At 42.3% G+C, this 27,682-nt stretch overlaps 4 protein-coding genes across 5 annotated transcripts; 1 reads left to right on the forward strand and 3 right to left on the reverse strand.

Annotated features, from left to right (window-relative positions):
• Positions 1-3,870: 3,870 nt before the first annotated feature.
• On the reverse strand, positions 3,871-9,347 carry LOC117141068 (homeobox protein Hmx). Of its 2 annotated transcripts, none has more exons than XM_033304364.1 (5): positions 8,809-9,347; positions 7,176-7,490; positions 6,354-6,494; positions 5,645-6,228; positions 3,871-5,435 (listed from the first exon to the last, which is right to left on the reverse strand). In XM_033304364.1, exons 1-5 carry the CDS (start codon positions 8,939-8,941, stop codon positions 4,599-4,601), a joined length of 2,010 nt encoding a protein of 669 aa, XP_033160255.1. In that variant the 5' UTR covers positions 8,942-9,347; the 3' UTR covers positions 3,871-4,598. The 2 variants fall into 2 exon arrangements, with proteins under 2 accessions (XP_033160255.1, XP_033160254.1); XM_033304363.1 differs by having other exon boundaries at positions 7,176-7,493.
• Positions 9,348-10,503: 1,156 nt separating this feature from the next.
• LOC117140238 lies at positions 10,504-12,247 on the reverse strand. Its single transcript, XM_033303040.1, is given in 2 exon segments — positions 10,504-10,736; positions 10,739-12,247. Coding segments are annotated over 2 exon segments (264 nt in total). The 5' UTR covers positions 10,836-12,247; the 3' UTR covers positions 10,504-10,569.
• A 726-nt stretch (positions 12,248-12,973) lies between these two features.
• On the forward strand, positions 12,974-15,641 carry LOC117140266 (protein odr-4 homolog). Its single transcript, XM_033303092.1, has 5 exons — positions 12,974-13,174; positions 13,267-13,441; positions 13,772-13,862; positions 13,925-14,050; positions 14,402-15,641. Exons 1-5 carry the CDS (start codon positions 13,082-13,084, stop codon positions 15,393-15,395), a joined length of 1,479 nt encoding a protein of 492 aa, XP_033158983.1. The 5' UTR covers positions 12,974-13,081; the 3' UTR covers positions 15,396-15,641.
• Positions 15,642-15,719: 78 nt separating this feature from the next.
• On the reverse strand, positions 15,720-26,688 carry LOC117140265. The gene is made up of 8 exons (XM_033303091.1): positions 26,455-26,688; positions 20,917-21,082; positions 18,998-19,305; positions 17,644-18,465; positions 16,960-17,435; positions 16,786-16,900; positions 16,513-16,729; positions 15,720-16,455 (listed from the first exon to the last, which is right to left on the reverse strand). The coding sequence occupies exons 2-8, from the start codon at positions 20,977-20,979 to the stop codon at positions 16,216-16,218; spliced, it is 2,241 nt and encodes a 746-aa protein (XP_033158982.1). The 5' UTR covers positions 20,980-21,082; positions 26,455-26,688; the 3' UTR covers positions 15,720-16,215.
• Positions 26,689-27,682: the final 994 nt, after the last annotated feature.

A 27,682-nucleotide genomic window follows, 5' to 3' on the forward strand; every position in this document is an offset into this window, starting at 1 on the left:
ATCTTTAAGCTTTAATTTAACTACTGTATAGTTTAGAAATCATATTCTAGCATAGCTAAAGTTTCCTACCATAATAAATAACTATGTACACATGTTGTTTTTATGGGTGTGGGGCTCTTAACCTTTTGACATTTGTTGTTCCCAAACTTTCTGGCCCCACCGATAAACTTTCACAACAATGCGAAAGAACGAATAATGTTTTGAAACCGAAATCCGCAGCAACGGGAGTTGGGTAGCCCAGTGATTATAGCCCACAATCAATCAATAGTTATAATTGGTCATAATTCGGTAGCCGGCCGCTAATTAGATGCCTTACAATACAACCAATTTACCACGCGCCAATGGTTTTGGCCAAAAGGCCAGGCCAATAAGAGAAAACCCGCACAGCAATTTAACAAAATATGGAAGCAGATTTATCATATGCAAATTGCTCAGCCATAACAAAGGCCCCAGCTGCGTTTGAATATGGGTTCGGTTCGGTTCGGTTCGGTTTTCAGTTTGAACATTTGAACAACAGACTTAGGATCACAAGATTTGAGAAGACATCAAAGGCCAGAAACGAACCGTGGAACAAGAGGCACCCAATTACCGATGGGCGCATACTAGAACAACTTCTGCGGACGCGGACTAGTGTGGCATTGTTTCCAATTAATCCACGGGGAATGCATATAAAGCCCCACTCGCTTTTTGGGGGCACTATCAACACCTCATTACTCTTTTGATCACACGCCTCGTTAATGAAGATGTCAACAGCAGCTGCCGCCGCAATCCAAATGAAATAAAACCCCAAAAAGAGCCACGAAAACGGAGACATTTGAATTCAAAATTCAAATCAATGTTCAGAATGCCAGACTCGAGGCTCCAACTTGCGAGGCGACAAAGATTAAACATATATATATATATGTGTGGTATACCCACTCAATTAGCTGCCGGCGAAGTTGGAATACTCTACTGGGTATTTGAGGTGGGGATCTTCGAAAGAGTCGTCGTTGCCCGTTGGAGCAGCGCATCTGAAACCTTAACTGAAACCGAACCGAAACCTGTATCTGCATAAAGTTATAAACAAAGAAAACAAATTTGTCTTATCGCCCAATCCCAAATGAGATGACAACGAGACAAAATCACTCTGTCCCCGCCTCGTATATCCCCTCTATGAGTCTGGAGATCCATACTCCTAGCGCTGCGCGTTAAAAGCTCGAGCTCATTTAAGGAGCGGACAAACACACAAATGCACATTTTTTGTTTTAATCGCTCGGCTCATTAACAAACCTTTGGGACTGGGGGGAATCCGCCGGGGGATTAACCGGGTCGGGTCATCTGAATCGCCATTGTGGACATTTAAGTTTGGGCATAAATCAGTCGACTGGATGGCGACACTCTCACGCAGTTCAACATGTTTCACAGGCATGCCTTTGGATATACTTTCCTATATATATATATATATATATATATATCAACTCAATTTGTTAGTAACGAAGTTTATAATAGAAAAAAACTAGCATTGTTTTACTTATAAAGTTATAAATTTGCCTACAGTAGTTGCAATTCTATATTTTGATCATAATATCATAGGAAATTAATGATTTAAATTCTTCTGTTTAAGAGATTCGTAGAAGTTGATCATTTTAGACTTTAGATAAATTCTGAAAATTTAAAAAATCCTTATTTAACCTAATATCAACTACAAATATTTCGAAAATGATCTTTTGACCATGTTGCTTTATTGATTAGCAGCAGTTTAAGTTGACTCCTAACCAAATGTTAGTGTTAGTTCGTGACTATATGAAAACCATAGGATATGTAATTGCTTTTGCGTGTTTGATTTCCGGGGGAGGAGTCTATTTTTTGAGGGGGGAGGCCCCCTTATTTGTGGTATTTGTTTTTGTAAGTTGTAAATGTAATGGCGGAATAACGACACCCATTCCCATTCCCATTCACAACCTGGGAAAGATATATTCGCCTGGCACTGGTTAGCTCGCATTTACATCTGCGAGGGCTGCGATGGGGAAGGGCCCAAGAACAACATTGTTGTCATATTAGTAAACGTAACTAACTTTAGTTATTGCTGGTGTTGCGACTTCGCACGTTTATGGTCCATTTAGAAGTATGCAATGGCGATGTTGCGCCGGCTCGCCAACAGATTTATCACCGGCTCCTTGCCAGTGGAGGCACAAAAGATACACTTGCACTGGAAAAAATTGGGTATAGAAAATGTTGAATAATTTTAAAATATATAAATATGTAGGAGGTACACTTTTTGTTGACAAATACTGATTAAATAATCTGCTATTCTAATTAGTTCGAATAAAACAGATTTTTTAAGCTACAGGTTCTTCGCATTAATCATATTTATATTTCATGAAATTTTTATCTGTGTACTTCGAGTCCGGCGGTGGAGCCTTGGTAAAGTTCATCGATTTCCGCCAACCCAAGACAATAAAAACTGCTCATAGCCAACAGCGGGCCACAAAGATTTGGCAACAAAGTTGCAGGACAATCTGCAGGATCCTCGTGGTCCATCAAGTGGCCAACTGATCAGCTCGTCGAGGTTGCTGGATATACGAGCTTGCGATGCTGCATCGTAAAAATGTTTGACTGCGATTATATGGCGCTCATGAGAGCGCCACTTTGCCCAGGTCCATCAAACCAAGGCATCCTCCTGCGAATCCCTTGCAGCCGAAAACCACGCTGATGGAATCCCCAGGCCGTCAAATCAAAGTTAAGTACACTAAACGAAATCACTGAATGAGCGCGAACCCAAAAGGCAAATAAAAGCCGAAAATATATATACATATATGTACATATATACAGGCAGAGACGTGGCGCAGACTGTATAAATATCGTATAATGTATAATTTATGGGCCCGAGGTGAAAATATTTTCAATAGAAGGTGATTTAAATTTATTAAAGGAATGCTCACGAGCAGAGCTCCGCACTAAATTAGAATAAGTCGATTGGTATGACGATGGAGATGGGGCTGGGCCATTTGCTCATAAAAGCCCAAGCAAATTGAATTTGTGGACACCCGATGACCATTCTCAAATCCCCCAATACCCGCAAACCCACAACTTCCAATCCCGATCCCGATTCCGTTCGGAGCTGTAAGTATCGACACGAATTGGTGCTCCACGCTCTTTCGCTTATCAGATGTGAGGAGCTCATTTAAATCTCGGCCAGGCCAGAAATAAAGACGCGCATCCACCCGGCTTACCAACCTACAAAAGTCAACGATCCAAACCGATCCCAACCCATTCCATCCCATCCGATCGGATCGGATCCAATCCAAGCCTGCAAGCTCGCCTTTTGTTAACACCATAATTTACATTGATTTATGTGCTTAGTTGGCTCGGCATTTTTAATCGGTCCCCATACGACACCATATGATACCAAACCATACCATCCATTCTCCTCTCCTCGTCGCGTTTAGTCTGTCCCCACTGTGTTTGTGTGCGCGGCTTCATTTGGTTATAATTAAAATGTCGATGTTATCAGCCAGATTTGGACATATTGGCCATTACGTTCGAAATTTAAGCGTTTTCTATGCGCGTATTTTGGATTTTTTCTTCTTTTTTTTCTTTTTGATTTCGATTTCGTTTGGCTTTTTGTACTGTCTTCGTTCGGTGGTCACACAATGAATATTGATTGTATTAATATTTAATAACGTTTTAAGAAGCTTTCGAGTGTTAAATGCTTATTTATGCTCCTCGGCCGCGTTTTGTGTGTTTTTGTGTTGCCCAGTGTGTTTGAATGGATAATTATGCGTGAAATCGAACGTATAAATTGTATTTGTTGTCAAACCAAAGCGAGGCTATACAAACCGATTTCCTGGTTATATTCTTATTTGTTTATTGCAGAAAGAAAGTAAGCGATTCTTGATTATTTCTTGCACTTTTTATTGGTTTTCTCACTCAGCGGTTGACCATTTCTTTTTTTGATTTGAGCCAAAAACACTTAGTCTACGCACTAAATATCAGTTCAAACGCAACCAACTCATGAATCAAATGCTTAAACAATACGCATTCATAAATAGATTTGGCTTAGGACTATTTTAAAGTTTAAAGTTACATATAGTTAGATATTGCATATGCTATAGCCTTAAATGGTGATGAGGTAAGTCGGCAGCCGGCGAATGAACAAGTATTATAGTATAATTATGCATAACTATAGGGTATACAATGGGCATGTGCATTTCAAGTGGGACAAGCGTGTTCGTATCGGGTATTAGTTACAATTTCAGCTAATCTTAAGCCGCCCATTATGTTGTTGCTGCTGTTGTCTGCTACATTTTTCTGTTTACTTTTTTCTATTTTTTTTTATTTATATTTTTCTAGCGACCCCGAACCGCAGCCAAGTAGGTGAGCAGCATTTTAACTTTGGTTTTTCGATTTGTTTGCCCACTGTGTGTGTAGTCGCTTCTCGTATTTCAGTCCACCAAGCTGCAATTTCAAATGCAATTGCAATTGCATCAGTAGTTGCTGTTGCTGCTTTTGTTTTTGTTGCCACTGTCAATCACAGAGGCGCGCACAACTCAGGTTTTCAATTAGACTTTGCCGCCGCCCATCTAGACCAGGTGGCCCTTGTCGCCCATGTCGTCCATCTAGCGGTCATGCTTTAGGAATTGCAACGTGGCCGGCGCATCGGAGGATGACAGGCGGGCCACCTTTGCCGCCGTTGCCGCCGACGACTCAATTTCACCATCGGAATCGTCGTGCACGTTGATCTCCTCATCCGAATCCGATGACGAGTTGTCCACCGTCATGGTTGAGCCGCCAGATTGAGTGGTGCCGCTGGTGTTGGTATTGGGTCCTGTGCCCTCACCACCGCTGCTCAAACCGCCCGCGGAGTAGTGCAATCTGGAGCGCTGCTCCTCGGCGACCGTTAGTGAGGCAGCCACGGCATATTGCCTGGCCAATCCCAGGAAGGCAGCCGCCGAGGGTGAGCTCACCAGACTCCTAAAGGCACTGCGCTCCCCGCCCATGGAGAGGTGACTCGCCGCCGGATTGCATCCACTGGGTGAGAGTTGCTGTTGTTGATGATGTTGCTGCTGCTGATGCTGCTGCTGTTGCTGCTGCTGTTGCTGCTGCTGGTGGTAGTGGCTGAGCAGCTGGAGGGCAGCTGGATGCGTGGGCAGGTGCAGAGGATGATGATGATGGTGGCCGCCTGGAGGACCATGCAGTGGGTGCAACAGCACCGAAGGCGGCGGACCCTGTGGCGAGTGGTCACCGCACAGAGGCAACGGCTGCTGAGGTGGCGGCACGGGAGCCACTGGAGCGGAGGTGGAGGCACTGCTGTGGTTACTGGGCGTGGGCGAACTGGCCGGCGCATCGTTCGACTGCTGCGAGTGCAGCGGATTGGCGGGACTGGAGCGCTGACGCTTCAGGAGATTCATGCGTTGGTGGCGACGCCATTTAGCCCGGCGATTGGAGAACCACACCTGGAAAGGGTAGAAATAAATGATATTTAATAATGATTAGTTATTTGAGATATTGATTAATTGGCTTTGAAAGATATAAAAAAATCAAATACTATGTAACTACTTTATTAACCACTTTTAATTATGTTTTATGAAAAGTTTTCGGCAGTAATTGAGATTGAGTCAGAAGCCTTCGTTACTATTTAAAATCTATTTTTCCCCCGACTCACCTGAACTCTTGCCTCGCTCAAGCTGGTGCGACTGGACAGCCGCTCCCTGGTGCTCACACACGGATAATGACTCTTGTCGAACTCCTTCTCCAGCTCCTCCAACTGCTCCGGACTGAAGGTGGTCCGATTCCGTCTGAACTTGGGCTCATCATCGTCATCCAGATAATCGGAGTCTATGTGCCGGTTCTCATCCGCTGATTCCAAGGTATCGTGGCTGCCAGAGCCAGGAGAGATAGCTCGATTGGTGGGTGTGCCACCTGCTCCGCCAGCCATCAAGTGCGCCGAACTGAGGGAGCCACAAGTGGAGACGGGCACAGCGCTCGCTGCACTCGGAGGCAGATTGGCGAGCGTGGGAGCGGCGACGGACCACAGGGCGGATGGAGGCGGCGGTGGTGGTACTCCCTGGCCGCCGGGCACATTGCCGGCCGGATGCCAGGTGAAGCTACCGTACGGATGAGGGGGTGGCGGGTACAGGCCATAGGCGGCGGTGCGAGCAAACTCGGTGGCCACCCGCTCGGCGGCTCGATTGCGCAGGATGCGATTGATGCTGCTCACCGATGGAGCGGTGGCATTGGTGCAGACACCTGCAAGGCGGGATTACGCAATTACCGAGCAGTCGAAGATCGAGATCAAAAGCTAAAAGCGACCGCCGATCAATCAGCGTTTAATCTGCGTCCGCGGATTAGCTGCAATTATGTGGAACACTCACCCTCCGAGATCAGGCGTTCTCGTATCTCCCAGGCGAAGATCGTCGGATTCTCGCGCTTGTACTGCTCGATCTTGGAGACGACCGTCGGCGTGGCCACCTTGGGCTTTGAGCCACCAATTAAGCCCGGTGGTCGCAGCGAGCCTGCAAGAATCAGAGCACAATCCCAGTTAAATTATGAGACAATGGATTTATGACTCTGCCATCCTGGTTTTGGCAATCCATCTGTTTTTGGCTGGCAGCAAGGATTATCCTTGGTTGCTAATATCTTTATCTGCTCGTTTCATCAACATGTGATGTACGGAAAATATGAATGGGAATACAATACATGCCCTGGTAAATACAATGGTAGAAACCAGAGTTGGAAAATTTAAAATATAGTGGTTTCAGTTGAAAGTAGTTACTTTAAAAGACTTTAAAAGACTTAAAAAACTCTAAACATGGAATAAATATGATCACATATATGAAGTCCTGTTCCTTATTTTGAGTTAAACCATTTTTTTCTTGCAGTGCAAGACAGCACGCACCAACCACCACCACTACTACTACCACTAAGGAGTACCGGCTCGTGAATAAGCCGCATTTTGATTAATGAGCCAGCCGCGTTTTGGCCACCGCCAGTCAGGAGTTTATGCAATTTTAAGTGGCCAAATTACACGGCTGCGCACACGAGGGATACGCCATGTAGGAATGGAAGGGGCAACACGCAGGATAATAACATGTTTATCATAAAAATTAGCAAACAAATCGAAAACAAAGTACCCATTAGTTATCTGATGAGGGAAGGAACTGAGGGATCGTCCCTTTCGAGGGCTCACAACTCACCTAGCAACTTGGAGACAGCTCCCTGCTGGGTTAGCATGTGCTGGGCAATGTCATAGCCACGCAGACCACCGAAACGTGAGAATTCCAGGAGGCGATGCTGTGACATCAGGGTGTTTAACGTGCTCCCCGTGGGTCCACCTGCACCGGGCGGAATGCCGCCAGTGGAGCCGCCGCCGCCAAAGCCCGCTGGTATTTGCACAGATGTGGGTGATGTGGATGTGGCCCCTCCGCCGCCGGATACCGATCCCGATCCCGCTCCGGCCGCCGCTGCTGCCGCTGCCGCCGCTGCTGCTGCTGCTGCCACGGATGCCGCCGCTACTGCAATTGAATGATAATTGGGTATTGTTATTTTATTGTGGCTTTAGCTGTCGCGGCCACAATGGTTAATTATGATAAATTAAGCGTTAATTGTGTTGACCGAACCGAAATGACTGATGGGTCCTACGAGTATATTAGCGTTTCTATTGCCCCAGCAAATGTCTAAGCCGATCGAATGGCCAAAATGGTGGCGACACGCAATCGAATCTTCCAGGCACGAGCAGATTTATCAAGCTAATTGAAACGACAATGATCTCTTAGTACAAAAGGCGAAAATTAAAATATGTACTCAGCTGGGTACAAAAAGAAAGCAAAAAACAAGTAGAAAAACAACTGTGTATTACGTTAATTCGACAGAATATTATATTTGCCATCGCTTAAAAAAACCTACATATATCATTCGGCTTGGGCAACTCGTCGTTCAAATTGTCAATTAGCGTTTTAAATGCGCGTTTCACTTTTTTTGTTTGTCGAGTAAATATTTTTAAAAAAATACGCGCACCTCCAGTCGTGCCTAACTGAATATATAAGTAAGTATATGGGCCCATAATCAATTGTGCCGCCCATCAAATGAGAACCAGTTTTGTTTATTTCGGTCTATTGGAAGGTGAAAAGCAAGGAAATAATGGGACTGCCAAATGAGCCACGCACTTGGTAATGTGACATGCGTAACGATTTGTGTTTGTTTTAACTGAAGATTTAACTCGGACTAACATAAAACATTTATTATGAACATACTAAGTACGAACTTAACAAATTTTAAAGGGTTTCCTATAAACGGACAACATTTATCTCGTTTTTAACAAATTAAGAAAGGCCTATCAAAATTAGTATGCTTAATTTGTAATTTCCGCTATTATGAATTACATAATTTATGTACCATATACAACGCCTTTTAGCTCATTAGCATTAACTGTGCTTCATTTAAATACAAAATTGTATGTTTTATCCTGAAAAGTTTGCACTAACTACATTCAAAGTTAATTAATCTGCTAAATAATGACATTGTACACATTTGAACCAGCTTGGTATTTTATTAAATACTTTAACTGGAACACCTTTTCAACGCACTAATTTAAACGATGCTTAGTTATTAGTTCTATATAATTTCAATAATAGATTTTAGGTTTCATTGTAAAAGAACTAGTTTGTTTAAATTAAAATTCGAACATTCCTGATTTGCTATCGAATGACATATTACACCTTTGACCCAGTTTCGGATTTCTTTTTTGAAAATTTGTGTATATTTTTATAAAATCCCTAAGCCTGGCTTTGCCGTCGGCATGTTTTCACCTGTGCTGTTTGGGACACTTACCACTGGAAGCGTGAGGGGCCAGCGATGTGATGCGTTGGGGATGGGGCTCCATTTTCCAGTGCGCGGCCGAGAGGCCAGAATTAGCGACAGTAAGCGAGCCAAGGTCACGGTTTAAAGTCGGCTCAATCAACATGTCTAAGAATCGCTCTTTCCAATTCTCTTTATTATTTATTGTTATTTTAGATTTGTTTTCTTATTAATTTTATTTGGGTAAAACACAATCACAGTCACTAGTGTCGCGCATCCAAGGCAGCGGTATCGATTATAGCGAATGCAACCGGAAACGGAAATGGAAACGCAATGCGGTCAATTGGATTCATAGCGTGCTGCTCACTCATACACTCGCATAAACACGCACACAGATACACACACAGTGACAAATGCACGACAGTCGATCCCGACAGAAACAGTTAGAAAACGCTCCTGCGTGTCTCTTGCTCTTCTTTTTATTGTAGAATTTCTTTTTATCGAATTTCTTGCGAACGCTGCGCTCCGTTGAAACGTTGTTCACGCGAAAGCTGCTCTCAGCACAATGAGCGCTTGAATTTCACCTGGTCACCCGGGTCACTCCGCTCCACTCGAACCATTTCACTCCGCTTTTGAGTGCTTTTCGAAAGACCAACCGGTTTGCGAGTACCGTACTTTCATAATGGCGCCCGTTGAGGCAAACTCTTGCTCTCTCGCTCTTCTGCGAGAGAGCGGGACAACCATATGCACACTATGCGCGCACACAAATCAAACAATTATAAACTCGTTGTTGGTAAAAAGTGCTGAGTATAAACAGTGGCAAGAAGAAGAAGAAGCAGGCAAATGAAGAGCAGTGAGTGTGAGAGAGAGCGAACGAGTTGGGGAAGTGGCAAAAATAAGAACCAGAGTAAGAAGAGGAGGAGGAGTTGGGGAACCCTTTAATTGTAACTACAACTGTTCTTGGGATACTACAGCGCGTTAGAAGTCAACCTTTAGGTGCATTTCTCGCCTAATGTAATATTCTAATTGATTGAATTCTCCGTACAGCTTAAATTGTACCATTTAGGAACATTTAGTTCTTAGTGTTCACTGTTGAGTAATGCATTCAATTTATCGTTAATTTAAGCCAGAGACCATGGCCCCAATAAGTAGGCACTTTCAAATACCAACTCTTGATTATCATATCGACCTATGTACAAATGAGCTACATTTACAAACGTTCGTACATACATACAATCTCTAAAAATTAAGGGTAAAGACTGAGAAGTTTGGGATTTGGCTTAAATAAAACAAAAGTTTTATATAATTCCTTTTTTTTAACTTCTAAAATAAATAATAATGATAAAATTTTTATTTTGAAATTATAAAAATAGCTGCAATATTATATCAACAAAATGGCAGCATGGTATGTTTGTTTTGTGTTTTATTTGACTCTAGCCTAGAGAAAAACAAAAAAATATAAACAGATAATTGGTAAATAATACCTTTAGGGAAAAAGTAACAAAAAGTAAATACAGAAAGATCAACATTATACATACATAAATATGTACCTAGCAATATAATAAAACAAAAGAGCATTAAATTGCTTCCTTTTTATTGGACTTCATTACTACTCTTCAGCTTTTAAACTGACCAATTGCAATTAAAACTCGATTTTTAAACATTAACTTATTAAAAGAAGATTTAAGCCTCAATGTCCTTTTTAAACAAACTAAATCGTTTATTTAAGAGAGATAACATAATGGACACGAAACAAAATGATCGCTAAATAACAATAACTAAAATGCCTGCAATTTAAAAGAGCTTAGTAGCATATAGCCATTTGAGAGGAATTTTAATCCGGTCAAATGTGCAGCGAAATGGCCAAATTGCATCCATTGCGATCCAGAGAGAACCTTGGACACATATAAATCGCATGCGTGGCATGGGCCGTTTGCCATTCAGGTTTGCACTGCCAGTTTGGGTCGTTGTCTCCCGGCCTTTGGTGCGTGATGGATGATTGATGTGCTGCCTGGGCAAGGCAATCCGATGTGAATCGAAACTGCAACTAAACTACACATGGCGTGATCGGGGAGCCACACAGATCACAGCTCTCAGAACAGAACGGGGCAGAAACGGGCTCCACCAAGTGGCAGAGTGGCCTGCACAGAAGCCAAATTGCATCAAAGCCCACGGATTGAGTGGCTCCCGGCGCTGCAGGATTCGAATTGGAAGCTGAAAGATGAAAGCTGAAAGCTGAGAGTCGAGTTAAAAAGCAATTACCTGAAATGATGCCCCAATGGAATGGGATGGGATGAAATCGGATGGGATCGGGTGGAAAGAGGAGGCAGTGCAGAAATCTGGATGTGAAACGGTGTGGTTCAGCAGAATCACCTGCGATAATGAGATGTCTCACTAAGCTGATCAGAACTGCCTTTGTATTTATTTGTCTGTTCGAATGCAAAGTGCACAATGCCCCGAACAGTCGTGCATATATGTTCCTTCGATTTGTGAAAGGCGAATCATGAATGAAACGCTGCTGACAATGACGTTCGAGTGCCCTCATGCCAGAGATCCAGAGCAAACGCAAACAATCGAACAGGAATAATTTACTAAGTAAATAATATCTGGATACCGATCGCTGCACGGAGAGAAATTACGTAAACCGGTGACCCATATTGCTCAGATATAAACTGCACTAATCGCAACCAAAGAAACTTTACAGCACTGAGATATTTCAGATATAAAGAGTTGTACCAATGGACTCTATACAATAGAGTTGTATGTGATATATACATACTTCGTAACCATTTGATCCCAATTTTGGCCAGTGTAATCCCCGCGAGTAGCGTGCGCCCTCGCCCCATCGAGTGGCACTTCAACAATCAAGCATTCACACAAGCAGATGGTCCGCAGCCGTTGGCGACCACCTAAATGAAATTTCATTTAGGTTTTTTTCCGCCCGTCATCGCCGCCGCAATCGCAACCCGCTCCTCGAGATCCCCCCATCCATCGCAGTCCATCCGATCCGTCCAGCGCAGAGTCCCAATCCCAATCCCAATCCCGTCTCCTATTTGCTTATGCACACATTATCAACGTACGCCCGCCTTATGGAGTGTTTGTTTACCTAATTCGATTACCGATCGCGTCCGTTCGCGCCATAGTCCACCGGTCACTTGACCATTTGGGTGGCACGGATCCGTACTCATGGGGTCCGCTCTTGGGCCAGACGTCGTGCGTAATCGCCCCACGGCAGCAGATGCAGTGCAGCGGAATTGGGAGATGGAGATGGAGATTATGTTGCTGCTGAAGAAGGGGGCCTTAATTGAAGAACTTGCCACGGGGGTACATATGTACATACTTTCATCGCTTCGCAGTCGCGGAGGTAAATTAAGTCTTAATATCCTAAGTCGAGTGTCTAAAGATTAGGAAAATAAACACTAAAGGACATTATCAATGCAATTACATTTCAATAATAAACAACCCTATATTAAAGAGCCTTGATTAAATTACTGCTTGTCGATTCCCTAAAATTTATAAATAAATCTATTCAATAATTTTCTATTTAATAAAAGTATAGTGTTCCTATTCTCATAAAAATTGTATCAACATTCAGCGAAGTATTTAAAAATAGATTTAGGTATATCTGATAATGAATTCGATTTCATTTGGATACGTATACAGTTATTGAATGTATGAATTTTTTAACTGAATTGCCGGAACGCGTTAAAAATATATATATATTATATATAGCTAATAAAATAACAATTGTTTAGATGTTGCAGATGGTATTTAAAACACTCTTCAAATAAACCAAAAACAAAAATATAAAAAAAAAGTCTGAGTCAAAAATGGTAATGTAGTTTCAAAAATTTCACTTTTTAAAATTTCGAATTTATTTTTAAATCTAACAGTTTTTCTAGAGATGTCCAGATTTTTGAGATAAGCTTCGTTAAGTATCGATAAGAACTTACCATAGCATTCAATATATAACCTCCGGTCACACCAATCCGTAGAGCTGGTGCGTATCGATAGTCGGCACATTCAATACATCTTAAATTTCATATATTCCCAAATATCATTTAACTGAGTTCAAGGGACTTGATTTTGACGTTAATTTTAAAATCCTAATCAGAAAACAAATTTCAGTTAAATTCCAATTTGAATAGCTTAGCACTATCGCTCACTATCGAAACAAAGCCTCGATAGCAAGTATTCGATTACAGCTACTATCGTGGGGGGTGTACCCAGCTCTAAAAATTTGTCATTTCGGAACGAATATAGTTAACATTAAATTGACTAAGTAAGCAGAAACCTTAGAGCCACGATGCGCACAGTGCTGTTGAGCAAACACGATGAGCTGTACCTGGAGAAATGCGCACAGGAGAACCAGTTCTCGTACGGAATAATCGTGGGCCATGTAAGTGCCATCCGCCACGTAGATTTTGTTTGGTTCCCCCGCTCAACTGAATCTCCACTTTCTCCTGATTTCATCCGTTTCGGTTGCAACAGCAAGCGGACCTCACCAAGAGCGTGGTTGTCCACCTGGCCAGGAACAACGAGGAGGATGCGGATATGGAGGACCTGTCGGAGGTCCGGCTCACCATTTCGGACATCAACTCACAGGCGTTGGCCTCCCAATGGCTGAGCGCCAGCAAAATGTGTCCCGGATCCTTTGACGTCATCGGTGGGTTTGCGTGCTGCCCCTGCAGTTTTATCTGCCCTACCCAGAAATAATCATAGAATGCTAAGGGATATTATTTATGGGACCATATTATCTGCCCGTGGATTCGAACTTCAGCCAAACCCTTGGGGCTAACCCACCCACGTTGACTGTTTAATCTGTGAATTGCAAACTTTTGATCTTTCATCATAGACAAACCTATAAGATATCAGTAATGGGCAGTGAAACCAGTAATGTAAACTTAGGTCATTAACTAAGATTAAAGGATGCAAAGCGTTAGGACTGACCACCTACAATTAGAATTAATTAATAATTAAATATCGATCCTTGCAGGCATCTTTGTGTCTTCAGTAAGATCCGATGTAGTAAACGAACAGAGCGCCGAATTTAAGAATGCCAAAAAGCTGTTTTCAGATATCTACGAGTAAGTCACAAGCTATATACATGAATCTCCATCCTTAATGACCTCTTTCCTTACCTTTCCAGTTTGCTCCTGAAAAGCAACAGCTCGTTTGGCGTCTACACCACCGACATTGCACAGACTGATTTCGTATTCCTCTCGTATTCGCTGGCCGACAAGAAAGTGCTCTGCAAGAACTACAGCTATGGCAAGTGAGTATTGGAAACGTAATCCCTGATCACAGATACGGGTCTCAATGTGTACTCTTTCTTTCACCAAACGAATCGCTTACAATTTATAACTAGACATTGCAAAAAAACGTATTTTACGGCAAACATAAAATGCATCATATGGTAACTAACAAGTTGAGAACTATGTACTTTCATAACTTATGTTCTATGTTCAATAATCACTTTCTTTGCTATCCTTGTCCTTGTGTTTCTTATTTCTTGGAATGCATTTTATGTGTTAGTTAACCATTAGGATTGTTAATGTTTATATGGTAGTTTGATTATATTCAACTTGTTCTAGCCCAAATATAATAAGAGTATTTCTTTTGATAGCGGCGGCACTTTTTCCAACATGGAGTTCCGGTTTGTGGACAAACCCTTCGAGTGGATTCAGCTGGAGTGCAGCTACGATTTCGATGATGTGCTGCCCATACTGGAATCCTCGCGTCGCGTCAACATCGAAGACCAGTTCCAGAGTATGATAGTGTCGGTGCGCAAGAACCTGCTGGCCAGTGAGGTGTTCCTCCAAAACGAAGTCGTCGAGGACACCATCGATCTGCAGACCTATATCAAAAAGAAAAAGACGAAAGTGGACAAGCTGCAACCGACATCGACAACAGGTGGCACTGCCACTGCCTCGAGCAACACCACTGACTCCCTTCCCCGGCTTGCGTCGGAAGGAATCATCGGAGGCACTGAAACCATCCGGGCGAGCATAGTGCTCCCCATGAAATGTCAGCTAAGCAAACCGACGGACATCAAGGTGCGCGAATTTAGTGGCACGCTACACATGAGCGGCATTATTACCACAAAGGTTTTCTGCAATCCTCGAAACAGTATAGCCGATGTTAAGCGTTTCCTACGCGACGATGTCCTGCGTTCGCTGATAACGCGTATACAAGTGTACTGCGATGGACTCACCGATCCCTATGTGACCGATGAAGCTCTGTACATTAGTGAGCCGCCGAGACGTGTGTTCTTCAGCCTGCCTTCAGAGGGTCCTAGCGCGTCGGTCGGAGCAGTGGTTCAGTTCTCCGAGTACTTATTCCGTGGCGAGGCACCCACTGTTGTGGTGGCCCAGGCCAAACAGATCCTGGACGTGGAGCTGGACCCAGAGACCATATCCGTGGAGGCCGAGGGACTTCCGGATGATACGCACTTCAAGAATTGCAAGACGGACGCTGAATGCATAGACGATTCTAGGATTATGACCAGTTCGATGCCAAAGCCGGAACTTTCGCGCAGCCTTTACATGGTGGGAATCGCAGTGGCCCTGCTGGTCCTCCTGTCCTCCGTGGCACTTCACTTTGTCCTAGCCGAGCGGTAGGCAGCTGGGATGCTGGGATGACCGAACCCATAAACCAATTTATACGAAATGTTTTTTATACAGATAAATTATTTGCAAGTGTGCCCACGCACTCACCTCTCTATTGTGATCGTTTGTTTTTATAATTCATTGTGTACTCGTAGTAGTAAAAAAAGAATGTGTATAGGGATCACGTTAAATAGTTTTATTGTGGAAGCAAAACTGTGCAGCATTTAACACCAATATAATAAACTAATAAGTAATATACATATCAGCGATTCTTTGGTACGCCTATAGGGGAAATTTTCCTTAGCCATTTCCATTTTAGAGGATCTAAGTGTTAATTGTAGTGTATTTCAGTGGTGAAGCTACGGTTCATATGGCTTTTATCATCAGATTTATTAATTATTTTACAACCTTAAATCTCAGATTTCTGTTTTAACTTACGCCTACTGTAATTACATTTAACTTAAATAAGAAATTAATAATTTCATTAGTAATTGTTCAGCATAAAACATTAAGAGTTCAGTTATGTACATTAGGCAAGTTAGAATTGTAACTATTATTAAGGGAAAAGCTATCCCATCGAAAATAGTACTTTCAATTAGTAGGTGCTTTTAGAGCTTAATTACACAAATATTTGGTTGTCTAAATTACAATCGAATTTTTTCCTTTGCAACTTCTAGTTCAAAATGAGCACATAATAATTGTGATGTGGTGATCATGCGAAGATTTCCCGCACGAATCGAACACTTAAAGTGTAAATTAGTTTTTCACAGCCTCTGCAACTTTGCGGACCCAAGTCCATGTCTACGAAGTAACCACCGAGATGCCACGAATGCTAGTGCATCTTGCAGTTGCCATCGCAGTTGACAACCGACCACACCCAGTCCACGTAGTTGGGCACCTTGGCATAGATGCCAAACTTATTGCGCTGGGCGCATCCATCGCCGAACGAGGTGATGCCAAATATGGTCCACGGATGGTTGGGCTTCGTGGTGTCCCGGCACAGGAGTGGACCTCCTGAGTCCCCAGCACACGTGTCTATGTGCCCCTTCTGATGCCCGGCACAAAACATGTTCTAAAAGATATAGCCATAAGTTATTCCATAACCAAATCTTTAGCCGTAAGCTAGTACCTTGGTGATAGTGTAATCGTAGTAAACCTTGCGGCAATTCTGCATCGATATGATGGGCACGGTGGCCTTGTGGAGCACACTGGTGCCCGTGGCATCCCGATTGCGACGCTTGCCCCAGCCAATTATGGTGCAATCCACGTTTTTGGGCAGTGCCTGGAAGGGCTGCGGCAAACAGGAGTAGCCAATCCAGGTGGTGGCATTAACCGCTTTGGGTAATCTATAAAATAAGGTCACTTTTAATAGGATACTTATAAGATATGGTTACAAACGCACCTTAACAATGCCACATCGCTATCCACGGTGCGCTTATCAAAGTTGGGATGAGTATAGCTCTTCATCACCCTCAGCTGAATCTCCGTGCCGTCCTCGTAGTTGAGATTGTGTTCCCCTAAAGGAGTACAAATGATATAGCCTTCGAAATCCCTAACCCATGGCATGGTAACCCACCTATTCGAACAAACAGCACCTTGCGCACACAATGAGCGGCGGTTAGTACCCAGCGAGGAGCAATGAGTGTGCCGCCGCAGAAGGCTTCCTTGAAGCGATTCAGTATGGCCACCTGCCATGGCCACTCGCCTTTGCGCGCCGCCCGTCCTCCGATGATCTTCAGCATGTTGGACATGCTCCTCCGTCCAGTTCCGCTGCGAACAATGCCGCAGTTCAGCTTTAGAGGAGTATACTCCGGTCCGCGGTAACCCTTTCCCGTCATTATGTAGTTGAGGTCATTCATGGACACATCCGGCTGCTCCGATTGCATACGTCGCACCGCATTGGCCGGTGACCCGCTACCCGGTCTCGTCTCGAAGGCTGGTGTCTTCTGGAACTGCGTCTGCAGCCACTGCTGGCAGAAGCTGCCCTCCGTGTAGCAGTAGGCGATCTCCCGGAGAACTTCACGGCCACACTGATCAGTGATGCGGCACTTCCTGGAGATATACAACATTTCTTTATTGGCCTTGTTGTACATTTTAATTGTTTATTGGTGGGATTTTTTAAGGCATCTCTTTGATCTATATATCTTTTTGTTTTCAATTAAAGTGTATCTATATATTCGAAATATCATCTGAATTCTGAAGAATTCAAAGTAACTGACTGGAAAGGGGTGAAGTTAATTAGCATAAATATGTAGCTTACTTGTATCTCCTCGTCGTACATTTTGGCGAACATTTGGTCCATCTACTCCACTTGGAGTAGACCCTGCGTCGCCTTAGCGCTATTCCATCCTTGGCTGGCTGCACCCAGGTGATATTACGGTATTCACCCTCGGATTCCTCGGAATCCGCGTACATAGTGTCAGGTAAATCGAAGTCCTCGTACTGAAAGACATCACCCTCCACGCTGCTATCCTCGCCCAAATGTCTGTGTCTCAGTGACTTCCTCTCGCCAAAGTCTACAAAGTCGGAGTCATCATAGTCTTCCTCCTTGAGAGGTTTCCTGTGGGAGGGTCTTCTATGATTTTGCCTTCGCCTGTGGCGATGATGTTTGAGCACAAAGAAGTCACCCTGCTCATCGGAACTAATTAAATCCTCATCAGGTTCGGGTTCAAGTTCATCATCCACATCCTCTTCGCTGAATACATCTTTGCCCGGATATTTTGGCAGATGGCGCACCACCTTTGTCGGTGGTGGAGTTGGTGGATGAGTTGGCGGTGGATAAGTTGGTAGGTGGGTTGGATGATGATCGGCGGGGTGAGTGGGGGCATAAATAGGTGGATGTGTTGATGGATAAAGTGGAGCATAGTTTGGTGGGGGTTTGTACTCGGTGTAGCGATAATCCACGGTGGGACCACTTGACGCCGCAGCCGCCGCATTTATGATAATCGACGGAGGCGGAGGAGGTGGTGGTTGTGGTTGGGGTTGGGGCTGCGCTTGCGGAAGCGGTTGGTTTCTCTCGCGGATGTGGCTATCCTCCAGAATTAACGGTGGCTGCCACTTTATTGCAGGTGCAGGATGACAACTGTGGAGTATAAAAAGATACTCAAGATCTGAGGGTATTTCACACATAATTTGTTCTCAAGTATGGAAAGTAATAGGATACGCTGCTCAAATTAGAATTTTTTGGGCATAAACAAACTAAAAAATGTGGCCTAAAAAATATTCTTAATATTTGTGTGAACCAATGCTATAAATACTCGTAGTGCACATGTACTCTTGTGCTAGACTTTGTGCTAAATGGGTTTAAAAATAAGTCAATATGCTTATGAACTTTTAATTTGCGCCAGACAAACTTGAAAGCACTTAAAGAAATATAATTAAAATTTTAGAAGGCCTTAAATACTTTTAGGTACGTTTAAGTTAGTTATTTACTATTATTATAGTTATAAAATAATGCTTAATTAACTACTTTACTTTAATGTCCTTACATTTTAAGTATATAAAAATCTAACTTAATATTCAAACTTCTCTGCTTAAAAGTTTAAGAAAGATTCCCTCACAATTTCCATAATTTTAAATTATATTTACTAATAGTTTATGCATATTTCACTCACTGGCTGCACTTGCTCTGCTCCACGTGCTTGGTGTGTCCGCACTTGCGCTTCACTTTGCAGAACCGCTCCCGCCGCCGGACGCACTCCTCGTCGCATGGTGACCACTGGGACCAGCGGCTGAAGGGTTGGTGGTGGTTGATCGATCGCCGCCGCCCACTCCAGCGCTGTGGGTGTGGCATCCGCAGACGGTGCACCCGCCGCCCATCCACCCAATGCGATGATCCCTGGTGGTGGTGCTGATGGTGTCGGTGGCGATGGTGAGCCATCGCATCCCAAATCTCCCTCTTCGCCTCCTGCACATAGCCACTCTGTTGGGTGAAAACAATAGGAATAGGAATGTGTGTGTCAGAGATTGGGTTTTGGATTTCCCACTTTACTGCGGGGTCGAGTGTGAAATGCGATCTGCGCCCTACGACTTCTTCTGCTAGCCTCAAGGAGCCCACATTCGCTGCCCAGCTTCCCTGTTCTCCTGCCTCCTCATCCTCATCCTCTTCCACAAACACATCCAACCACTATAAATCAGACATGTCGCCGCTTTTTATTTGAAGTGTCATTGCTCTCGACAGTCTCGTGTCTGCCAGCGCAGTGTGATCCCCGAGGAAAGTGTGTGTATGGTGCGATATACCATGGTACACCACGGTCCCAGCTCCAGTTCCAAATGGGACGCCAGGCGGCGACGCGACGCCGCTCTATAAATAACTCACGCTTTTCGCCGACCGATCCGGCGGATCCCTGCATCCGTCCTCCCAGTCGAAAATAGGCTTCGATGTCTGTCGAGGACCGACAACATAACCGATCGCCATAACCTCTTCACCAACGCCCGACAGCCGCCACATCCCCGGGGAACTGGACACATTCTGGTGCCTCATTGTGCTGCTGAGTAGTACTGATCGTGTAAATGGGCCAAGTTTTACAACAGATAAGTATATTCACTTGAAAGCGATCATGATTCATTTTGAGTCACAATTAAGTCGTGAATAATATTCATAACTATAATTCTGATTTGAATGAACTAAGACATGAACCAATATAATGAAGCTGATGTTTTGTTGTAATAAAAAGCTGTAATTCTTTACTCTACAAAAATTCTGAATGAAAGATGGCAAACTTTTATTCGAAATGTATTCAACTAGTTTGAGTGCCAGTTAGACATAATTATATGGCGTCAGTTTTAAGACTGTCTGACCTCAAAGTGAGATTCGAAATTAACGACAGCTTCAAAAAGTTTTATTAGTTCAACGACTGGTTCTAAAAATTCTCGGGAAAATAAGCATAACCGGTACACTCGAATGACAAAATCCAGCAACAAAAATAGTTCATTTATTCCAACCAGCTAACATCTTTCACCTAATCATCTGTTTTTTTTTTTTTTTGCAAAAACAGGAAGCCATTATCGTTTCAGCGAGCAGAAACGGGCTAATCAAGAGATTTTAGTGAATGAATTGATTGAATAGCTAAATTATTTTAATGACCATGTTTACAACTGAAATTAGTCGAGTCAAAAAAACCAGCACACACACTATGTTCGCATAATGAGGTGCCAATAAATCAGACTCACTCGAAAAACGACGTAGGTCAGGGCCAAATCGAAAAAGTCGAAAAGTCAGAAATGGAAAACCCAAACATTCCCATCAAATCATGCGGAAATGCGAACCGCTCTGTGCTGCACACCTCAAGCTCAAGGAGAATCAACTATATATATGTCGTTCCGCAACCGATTCCGCCGATATAACAATATACAAAATAATTCCAAAAAAAACTAAAGTGCGACTAATTTGGCCGCGGTAATTGACCTTGCATTCGTGAATAAATAGTTCGCAGTTCCCAAACGAATTGCTTCGGGTTGACGTAATTTACGATACTTGATTTTGATTCGAATTTCGACAAGTGGGTGGCTTGATCGACTTATACACACTCACCTGAGTTTCGATTAGCAGCTGAACCACCGCGAGGAATTCAAAAACCCAGCACACCACTTTCATGCTCAATTGCTTCTGGTCTCGTTGTCTCGAAAATCGAAAATCGATCGGCAGTTTTCAATACCGTCGTAACGAATCCGTGAATCCAAAAACCTTGACAAATGCACTGCGAATAGAAATGAAATGTGGGTAAGTGAATTGATTCGATTGATGTGTGAATGTTATTTGGGTGTTCCAGAAGCGCAACGAATTTAAAGCCGTTTTGAACTTAACCTCGAACTCTTTGAAATACAATTGAATAATAAGCATTGTGCCCTCTCTTATTATATAACATTTATTTCAATTTCAGACTCATAACTTGCTGATATAGAAGTTCTAAATTCATTCATTTGAGAGTCAGCTTAATAATGAAGTTGCATTGACTAATGCAGATCAAATTGAATAAGTTAATCGTACTTCAGAAGCTTTTAAATTACTTTTAGTATTGAGATTTCTACTTCAATATTTTACATTCTTAAAATAGCTACTCTTTAGTAAAGGAAACATCCTAAATAGCAATTCTCCTCATTTCTCTGGAATGCTAACATTGGAAAGTATCTCCCTACAATTATGCTGACCCCATGGGATTACTCAACATGGCAGTCATCAAAATTCCTCTTCACTCTTCAATTACCAATTAAATTATATAATACTATACCAAAGCATAGGCGTACTTGAACCTGTACTTGTTTTATGCTTTTAAGTGCCTAATTTACCCAGACTAAGCGACTCATTTGCGTCAAAGTAGACTCATCCAAAAACATAAAGAGTGCCCCCCACGCACTGCACAATTAAACGATGCCAATGCCGCTGTTGGATCGAGTGAATATATATTGTGAATCTGGTGAATCTGTTCGTTCAACCGACTCCCTATCTCACCATTCGCCTTTCGGCCACAAACTACAAAGCAAATATTTGAACTTGTCTGGGACATTAGCCCAAAGTGATCAAAAGCATGGGTAAAATTATAAAAAAAAAAAAATTCGAGAAAAAAGTGAAATTAATTAGCTACATACCCGTACATGTAATTACAAACAGAGAACGAAGGAGAAAATTGAAAACATATATAGATAGCTGTGCCCCGAGTGCTTTTGATGCTATGCTCCTCTGCATAAGTGGGTTTCTTCAGTATGAAAGGTCTGGTCTGATTCTTTTCATTTTCCAACTGCAGCGCGGAATTTTAAGTAGACCCAGAAGAAACCGAACAAGTACAATGTACTTCGAACTTGCGTCAACACTGGATCTTGGCCACATCCGCGAAACTGAGATACTCAGATACTCGGATGCTCAGATACTGGGATAGTCAGATACTCAGATAATTGGATGGTCAGATACTCAGATTCTCAGATACAATGATACTCAGATACTTAGATACTCGGATGTTCAGATACTGGGATAGTCGGATACTCAGAAACTTGGATAGTCAGATACTCAGATACTTGGATAGTCAGATACTCAGATACTTGGATAGTCAATGGATACTGACTGAAATGCTTAGATACTCGAATGGTCAGATACTGGGATATCCAGATACTTCGATACTCAGATACTCGGATGCTCAGTTACTCAGATGATCGGATGCTCAGATACTCGGCTACTCAGATACTCAGATACTTGGATAGTCAATGGATACTGACTGAAATACTTAGATACTCGAATGGTCAGATACTGGGATATCCAGATACTTCGATATCCAGATACTCGGATACTCAGCTACACAGATGATCGGATGCTCAGATACTCGGCTACTCAGATACTCAGATACTTGGATAGTCAATGGATACTGACTGAAATACTTAGATACTCGAATGGTCAGATACTGGGATATCCAGATACTTGGATACTCAGATACTCGGATGCTCAGTTACTCAGATGATCGGATGCTCAGATACTCGGCTACTCAGATACTTGGATAGTCAGATACTTGGATGCCCAAGTATCGCCCCAACTACTGGCGATCATATAAGGTCAGATGCACTGGGGCAACCTACCAGTTGAATGCATCGCACGATCCTCTCTCCCACATTCGGCATTCTGGTTATTCCAAATGACCAAATTCGACACTGCCATCCCGACCAAGTTTGCAGCAAATTGGCCATTTATATGCCGCGCTAAATTCCAATAAAAATCGGTGCAATAAAACAGCGAAGATCCCAGACACTGAACCCAATTCTTTGGGTGTACACCAATAACTCGATGTGAATACATATGTACATCCAGCGCCCACTGAACAAACATACGGATATACATATATTCAATTTTATAAGCATCCAATATTGAGTAACTTGCGATGCGTGAAGAATCTTTCGACGGATTTGATGGATACACAGATTCACAACAAACAAACCACTAGATACTATTTTAACACACCTGACGACACATGATTTATACATCGCCGCGGACATTTCCCCACCAAATCTATGTGACGTCATCTGCGAGTAAACAAAATGATTTATAAACTATTTCGAAAAGCGATGTTTGGCGGGAGTTAAGTTCTTGGCGAGATAAAACCAGGAAATACTTTAGTATTATTTGTGTAACTTACTATGAAATGCATTTGGTTTCAAGCGAAGAAAGCAAAAGTGAAAGTAAGGTGGTTTCTATAGTCTCTCAAAAAATAATATAACCTCCGTAGTATACACTCTAAATTTAGATAGTTTTTCTCATTTTAATATAAATATCTAAAGGATTATTCGATTTCATACGCTTAGTAAACTATCTAATTTTAAGCATATTTTTAAACATATTTATTTTAAACACTCTTCTTTGTTTGCCAAAATAAACTTTTATAGTTCTAGATATTTGTTTGCTTTTAGCACATTTAATTGATTTTGTCTGGCTGTTTTTGTTGGTCCATCAAAGGTTTCATATTTCCCCAGACTTAGCACGTTCTGGTCGTATCTCAAGGATACTGTAAGATCGTAAGATATTATGCCGCTGTTCGTTTTTTGCTGATTTGGCTGAAATAAACGGTTTTTGTAAACCACTAAAATGTCCACCCCAGCGTTCAAACAAATTATTTATGTACATTTGTGTGTACTTCGAGCGACGCTGCTTCTTAATTTAGATCGCGATGCGTCCGCATAGCAAACAGAGCAGCAACAACCTCCACCTCCGTCTCCGTATCCGTACCGCTTCCATACCGCTCCCGTACCGCTCTCGTTCCAATCCGTTTCGTGTAAACAAACCGCAGTAGTTGGCCCGCCCCCCGCAATCGCCTTACCTTGACAAAGTGCGATTAAAAGGCAAATATGACGGGGTCGAGTACGCATCTCATAAATATCATAATATTTCCCAGATGCCGTTCACTGCGTATCCAGTGACCAGTTTATCGAATTCCTACAGGTGAGTAAGCGGCGAGTATTATGATTTGTTTACCAGTTCCGCAAACAAGGTGAATCGCCCACCCATCCGAACAACCACCCACCGCCCACTTTCCACCACCCACCCACTGCCTACGCCCGCTCGGCATGCGGTCCAACTATTTTTCACGTTTTTCATTCGCTCTTAAATTGCTGCGGAGTAGACCACAACGATTTTTTATGAATGAAAATGTACTAATTTGGATCTGGCCAGCCGCTTATAGAGTCTTGAGTTTTCTGCACTGGCAAAAATAATTTATACTTTATTTAAAAGACACTTTGAATATCTAGTTATATCTGTTAATTTTGTAAAAAAAAAAATTTGGTAAATATAATTATATGAATAAGTGATGCTATTTTTTATTTTAGTTTAGATTTGAAGTTTCGTTATTTTTTTTTTTTAAACTCTATTAAGTCATACGGGGTAGCTGAAAAACCCCTTTGTCACCTTGGATTTTTTTACTGAAACTAATTTTGTTTACATGTAAACGAATCCAAGTTCTGCCATTGAAGTTGTGTACTTAATTAAAAACTTGTTAAAGTGAGCATTCCCTTGAATATTTATATCGTTGTTTTGATAAATATGCAAAGGTTGCTTTATCTGAAAATTAAAAAACGTTTATGATGCACCTAACTTAAATAAACGAAAGGTCAGCTGGATTGTGCTAACAAGAGATAGAAAGTGATTTACAATATTTTTTAATATTTTCTTTTTTGTTTTTCACTAGAACTTTTTCGCAGTGCAGCTGGCTGATTTATTTTTTGTGGCTCTTTGGCCGGCTAGCCACAATGTCTAGTATGGCCAATCAAATGTCGTTGTGTGTGTGTGTGTGTGTTGCATGTCCGCGGGCCCGTTTAACCAAATGCAATTTTAATGACGTGACCAGCTACTAAAAAAAAAAAAGCCCAATCGCTGCGAGCTGACTGTCGCTGGCTTTTGTTTTTCCTATTTATCTGCCGACTAAGTGGGCAGTTCGTGGGCAGAATAGGCCATTTGAGCATTTGGTATTGTCCACAGATTTTGGCCAGCTTTATTTGTTAGTCAGCCTTTTGTAATCGGCGGGGCATTAAGTCCGCTGTGCGACATCCACATGAGTTGTATTAGCGGAAGTGTTGGAAATAAATCATGCTTCGCATCCACGCACACACAAATGCACAAGTTTCATCGACATCGATGGCATCGCAAAGACGCCGACGAACTGCCTCCGCCCAGCACCCCACAAGCCGGCGATCCCCAGGCACCCAGCATCCGATCATCCGGGCAGGGAGTCCACATCCACGCATCCATGGATCCCCTGCCCGCCGCACCGCACCACCACCAGAACACCCAATGTTCCACAGATGAATTAAATGCATTTTAAACACACATGCAGCAACAGATGGGGTCAAATTAATAGCAGTGTACGCCGCATATGTATCTTCAAGATTGATAAACAAACGCACTGTGTACTTTTTCGTAGATCAATCAATCATCATTCGATTCATGATGTAACTGTCTAATAATTACAAAACTCTTTCTATATTCCAGAGAATACAAAACTATCAAATGCTTTAAAAATGTATCTAAGCTGTATTTTAAATATAACTCCAAAGTTTGTAGAGCAGCTTCCAAATTATTTTAAACAGTGTGTTTTATTTTCAAGTTCCATAAACATTTCCGTTCCAAATTCTCATTAACATAATTTATTTTCAAGACAACCGAATAATTCAACCACAAATATGTGTTCTTGGGAATTTTGTATAAGCGCTACGAAACAGCACTATTTTTTTTGTTTTGGGAAACTTGCATGATTCATGGGAAATAACATTATCTTTTAGTTTTTGTTCCTTATTTTAATTGCTATTTTTTTGACTGCGTGTGTAGAATAGCATGCGTGCGGATCCAAATACATCTGCGTTCATGGGTGTTTGTGGCTATGCGAACGCGGATTGTTTTCATGAATGAAACATTTTTATATTCCATTTATCACTTGGCACCATCCTTCAGCTGCACTTCGATTAGCGACTTGGCAGCATTTTCGCTTCGGTTTAAGAACTATAAACCGACGCACTTTGCATATAAGCACGGCTAACTGGCCCATACATTTGGCTTTTATGACTCGAATATTGAACTGTCAACCGTTTAGCGTTAATTTACCTGGTTGACACTACTGGATCGCTCGGTTTTTTTCTTTTCGAAAATGTTTCAAAATTCGTTTCGCGCGCACATATTGGAGCAGTTCTTATTTTTACATTGGAGAACCACGTCGGATGTCGGATGTCGCCTCGCAAACTCCGCGTAAACAACCCGATCCCGTCCAGGCCCAACCGTTCCGTATCCCGTATTCCGTTCCGTTTCGTTCAGATCCAATCCGATCCGATCCAACCGACGTCTTCTCGAGAACTGAGACTGAGCGAAGCAAAACGCCAACGCTCCGCGGCGAGCTGAAAAACGTCGCGTTTGCCGTTGACTTTTCCACACACATGTTGGCCGTGCACAGTGGACTGGAACCGGATGAAAAATGTGCGGATCGCTTTGAAAATCCCAGGCGGACGCACAAATGCTTCCACGATTTCTGCGAATTGCGAATGCAGGCAAGGTGCTAGTACACCGAGAAAAACTGAAACGAAGTCTGTTCTACTCTAGTACAGAAAAAATATTTTTTTAATTTGAAATTAATCATTGATCTTCAAAATGCTAAAATTAATGCTTTAGCCCACTTAATCGACTATTTGATGGTGGAACTAATTATTATTTTATAGTTTCCTAGCTCTCCGCATATATACGATTTATACGGACAAGCGAACGGACAAACGGACATGGATGAACTCGGTAATTCCGATCAAGGATCAAAAACAGTTTCTTTTTGCAAAAGATAAAACATAACAGATAAAAATCCAGTAAAAAAATTACAATTTAAACAAAGCAAAAAATTATTTTGTTATGAACATATGTATAATTACATTGTTAACTGGTGAAACTGCTAAGTCGATTAGTATTTTGATAATGTCATCAAATACAATTAACATAAATAACAATGGGTTTTTAGTACCATGTTGTCAAAGCTTGTTACAAGTATTCTCTGCGTCGCAGTTGTTATTCTCGTCATTGATTTGAATGTAAAAAAAGAGTTGTAAAAATGCTAAGTATCCAATAGTTAACTAACTTAATATAACCTTCGCAGGATGCAGGATGCAGGACGCAGGAGTCGTAAAGGATTTCTATCTCAGGCCCGAGAAATTGAAGTTGCCATTTCCATCTGGAGACTATCTGCTATCTTTAATATGGAAATTCGACAGTTCGATACTAACGTTTCTTTTGTTTATGCAGAGGATCTTATAAACGCATAATCATCGAAACTAGAGATCGACTAACAGATACCCAT

Source organism: Drosophila mauritiana, chromosome 3L, assembly GCF_004382145.1.
Source record: "Drosophila mauritiana strain mau12 chromosome 3L, ASM438214v1, whole genome shotgun sequence".
In the NCBI taxonomy this organism is placed as follows: domain Eukaryota; kingdom Metazoa; phylum Arthropoda; class Insecta; order Diptera; family Drosophilidae; genus Drosophila; species Drosophila mauritiana.

What these genes read in the sequence shown, in the direction of transcription:
- LOC117141068 (XM_033304363.1), bottom strand. Translation starts at nt 8,941, where the DNA reads ATGTTGATTGAGCCGACTTTAAACCGTGACCTTGGCTCGCTTACTGTC. An exon ending in AGCTGTCTCCAAGTTGCTAG is followed by an intron (nt 6,495 to 7,175) that starts GTGAGTTGTGAG and finishes TGATTCTTGCAG; the next exon opens with GCTCGCTGCGACCACCGGGC. An exon ending in TGAGCGAGGCAAGAGTTCAG is followed by an intron (nt 5,436 to 5,644) that starts GTGAGTCGGGGG and finishes TACCCTTTCCAG; the next exon opens with GTGTGGTTCTCCAATCGCCG.
- LOC117140265 (XM_033303091.1), bottom strand. Translation starts at nt 20,979, where the DNA reads ATGAAAGTGGTGTGCTGGGTTTTTGAATTCCTCGCGGTGGTTCAGCTG. An exon ending in GGTGCTGTTTGTTCGAATAG is followed by an intron (nt 16,901 to 16,959) that starts GTGGGTTACCAT and finishes GTACTCCTTTAG; the next exon opens with GGGAACACAATCTCAACTAC. An exon ending in ACGATTACACTATCACCAAG is followed by an intron (nt 16,456 to 16,512) that starts GTACTAGCTTAC and finishes TATATCTTTTAG; the next exon opens with AACATGTTTTGTGCCGGGCA.
- LOC117140266 (XM_033303092.1), top strand. Translation starts at nt 13,082, where the DNA reads ATGCGCACAGTGCTGTTGAGCAAACACGATGAGCTGTACCTGGAGAAA. An exon ending in ACGGAATAATCGTGGGCCAT is followed by an intron (nt 13,175 to 13,266) that starts GTAAGTGCCATC and finishes CGGTTGCAACAG; the next exon opens with CAAGCGGACCTCACCAAGAG. An exon ending in CGGATCCTTTGACGTCATCG is followed by an intron (nt 13,442 to 13,771) that starts GTGGGTTTGCGT and finishes CGATCCTTGCAG; the next exon opens with GCATCTTTGTGTCTTCAGTA.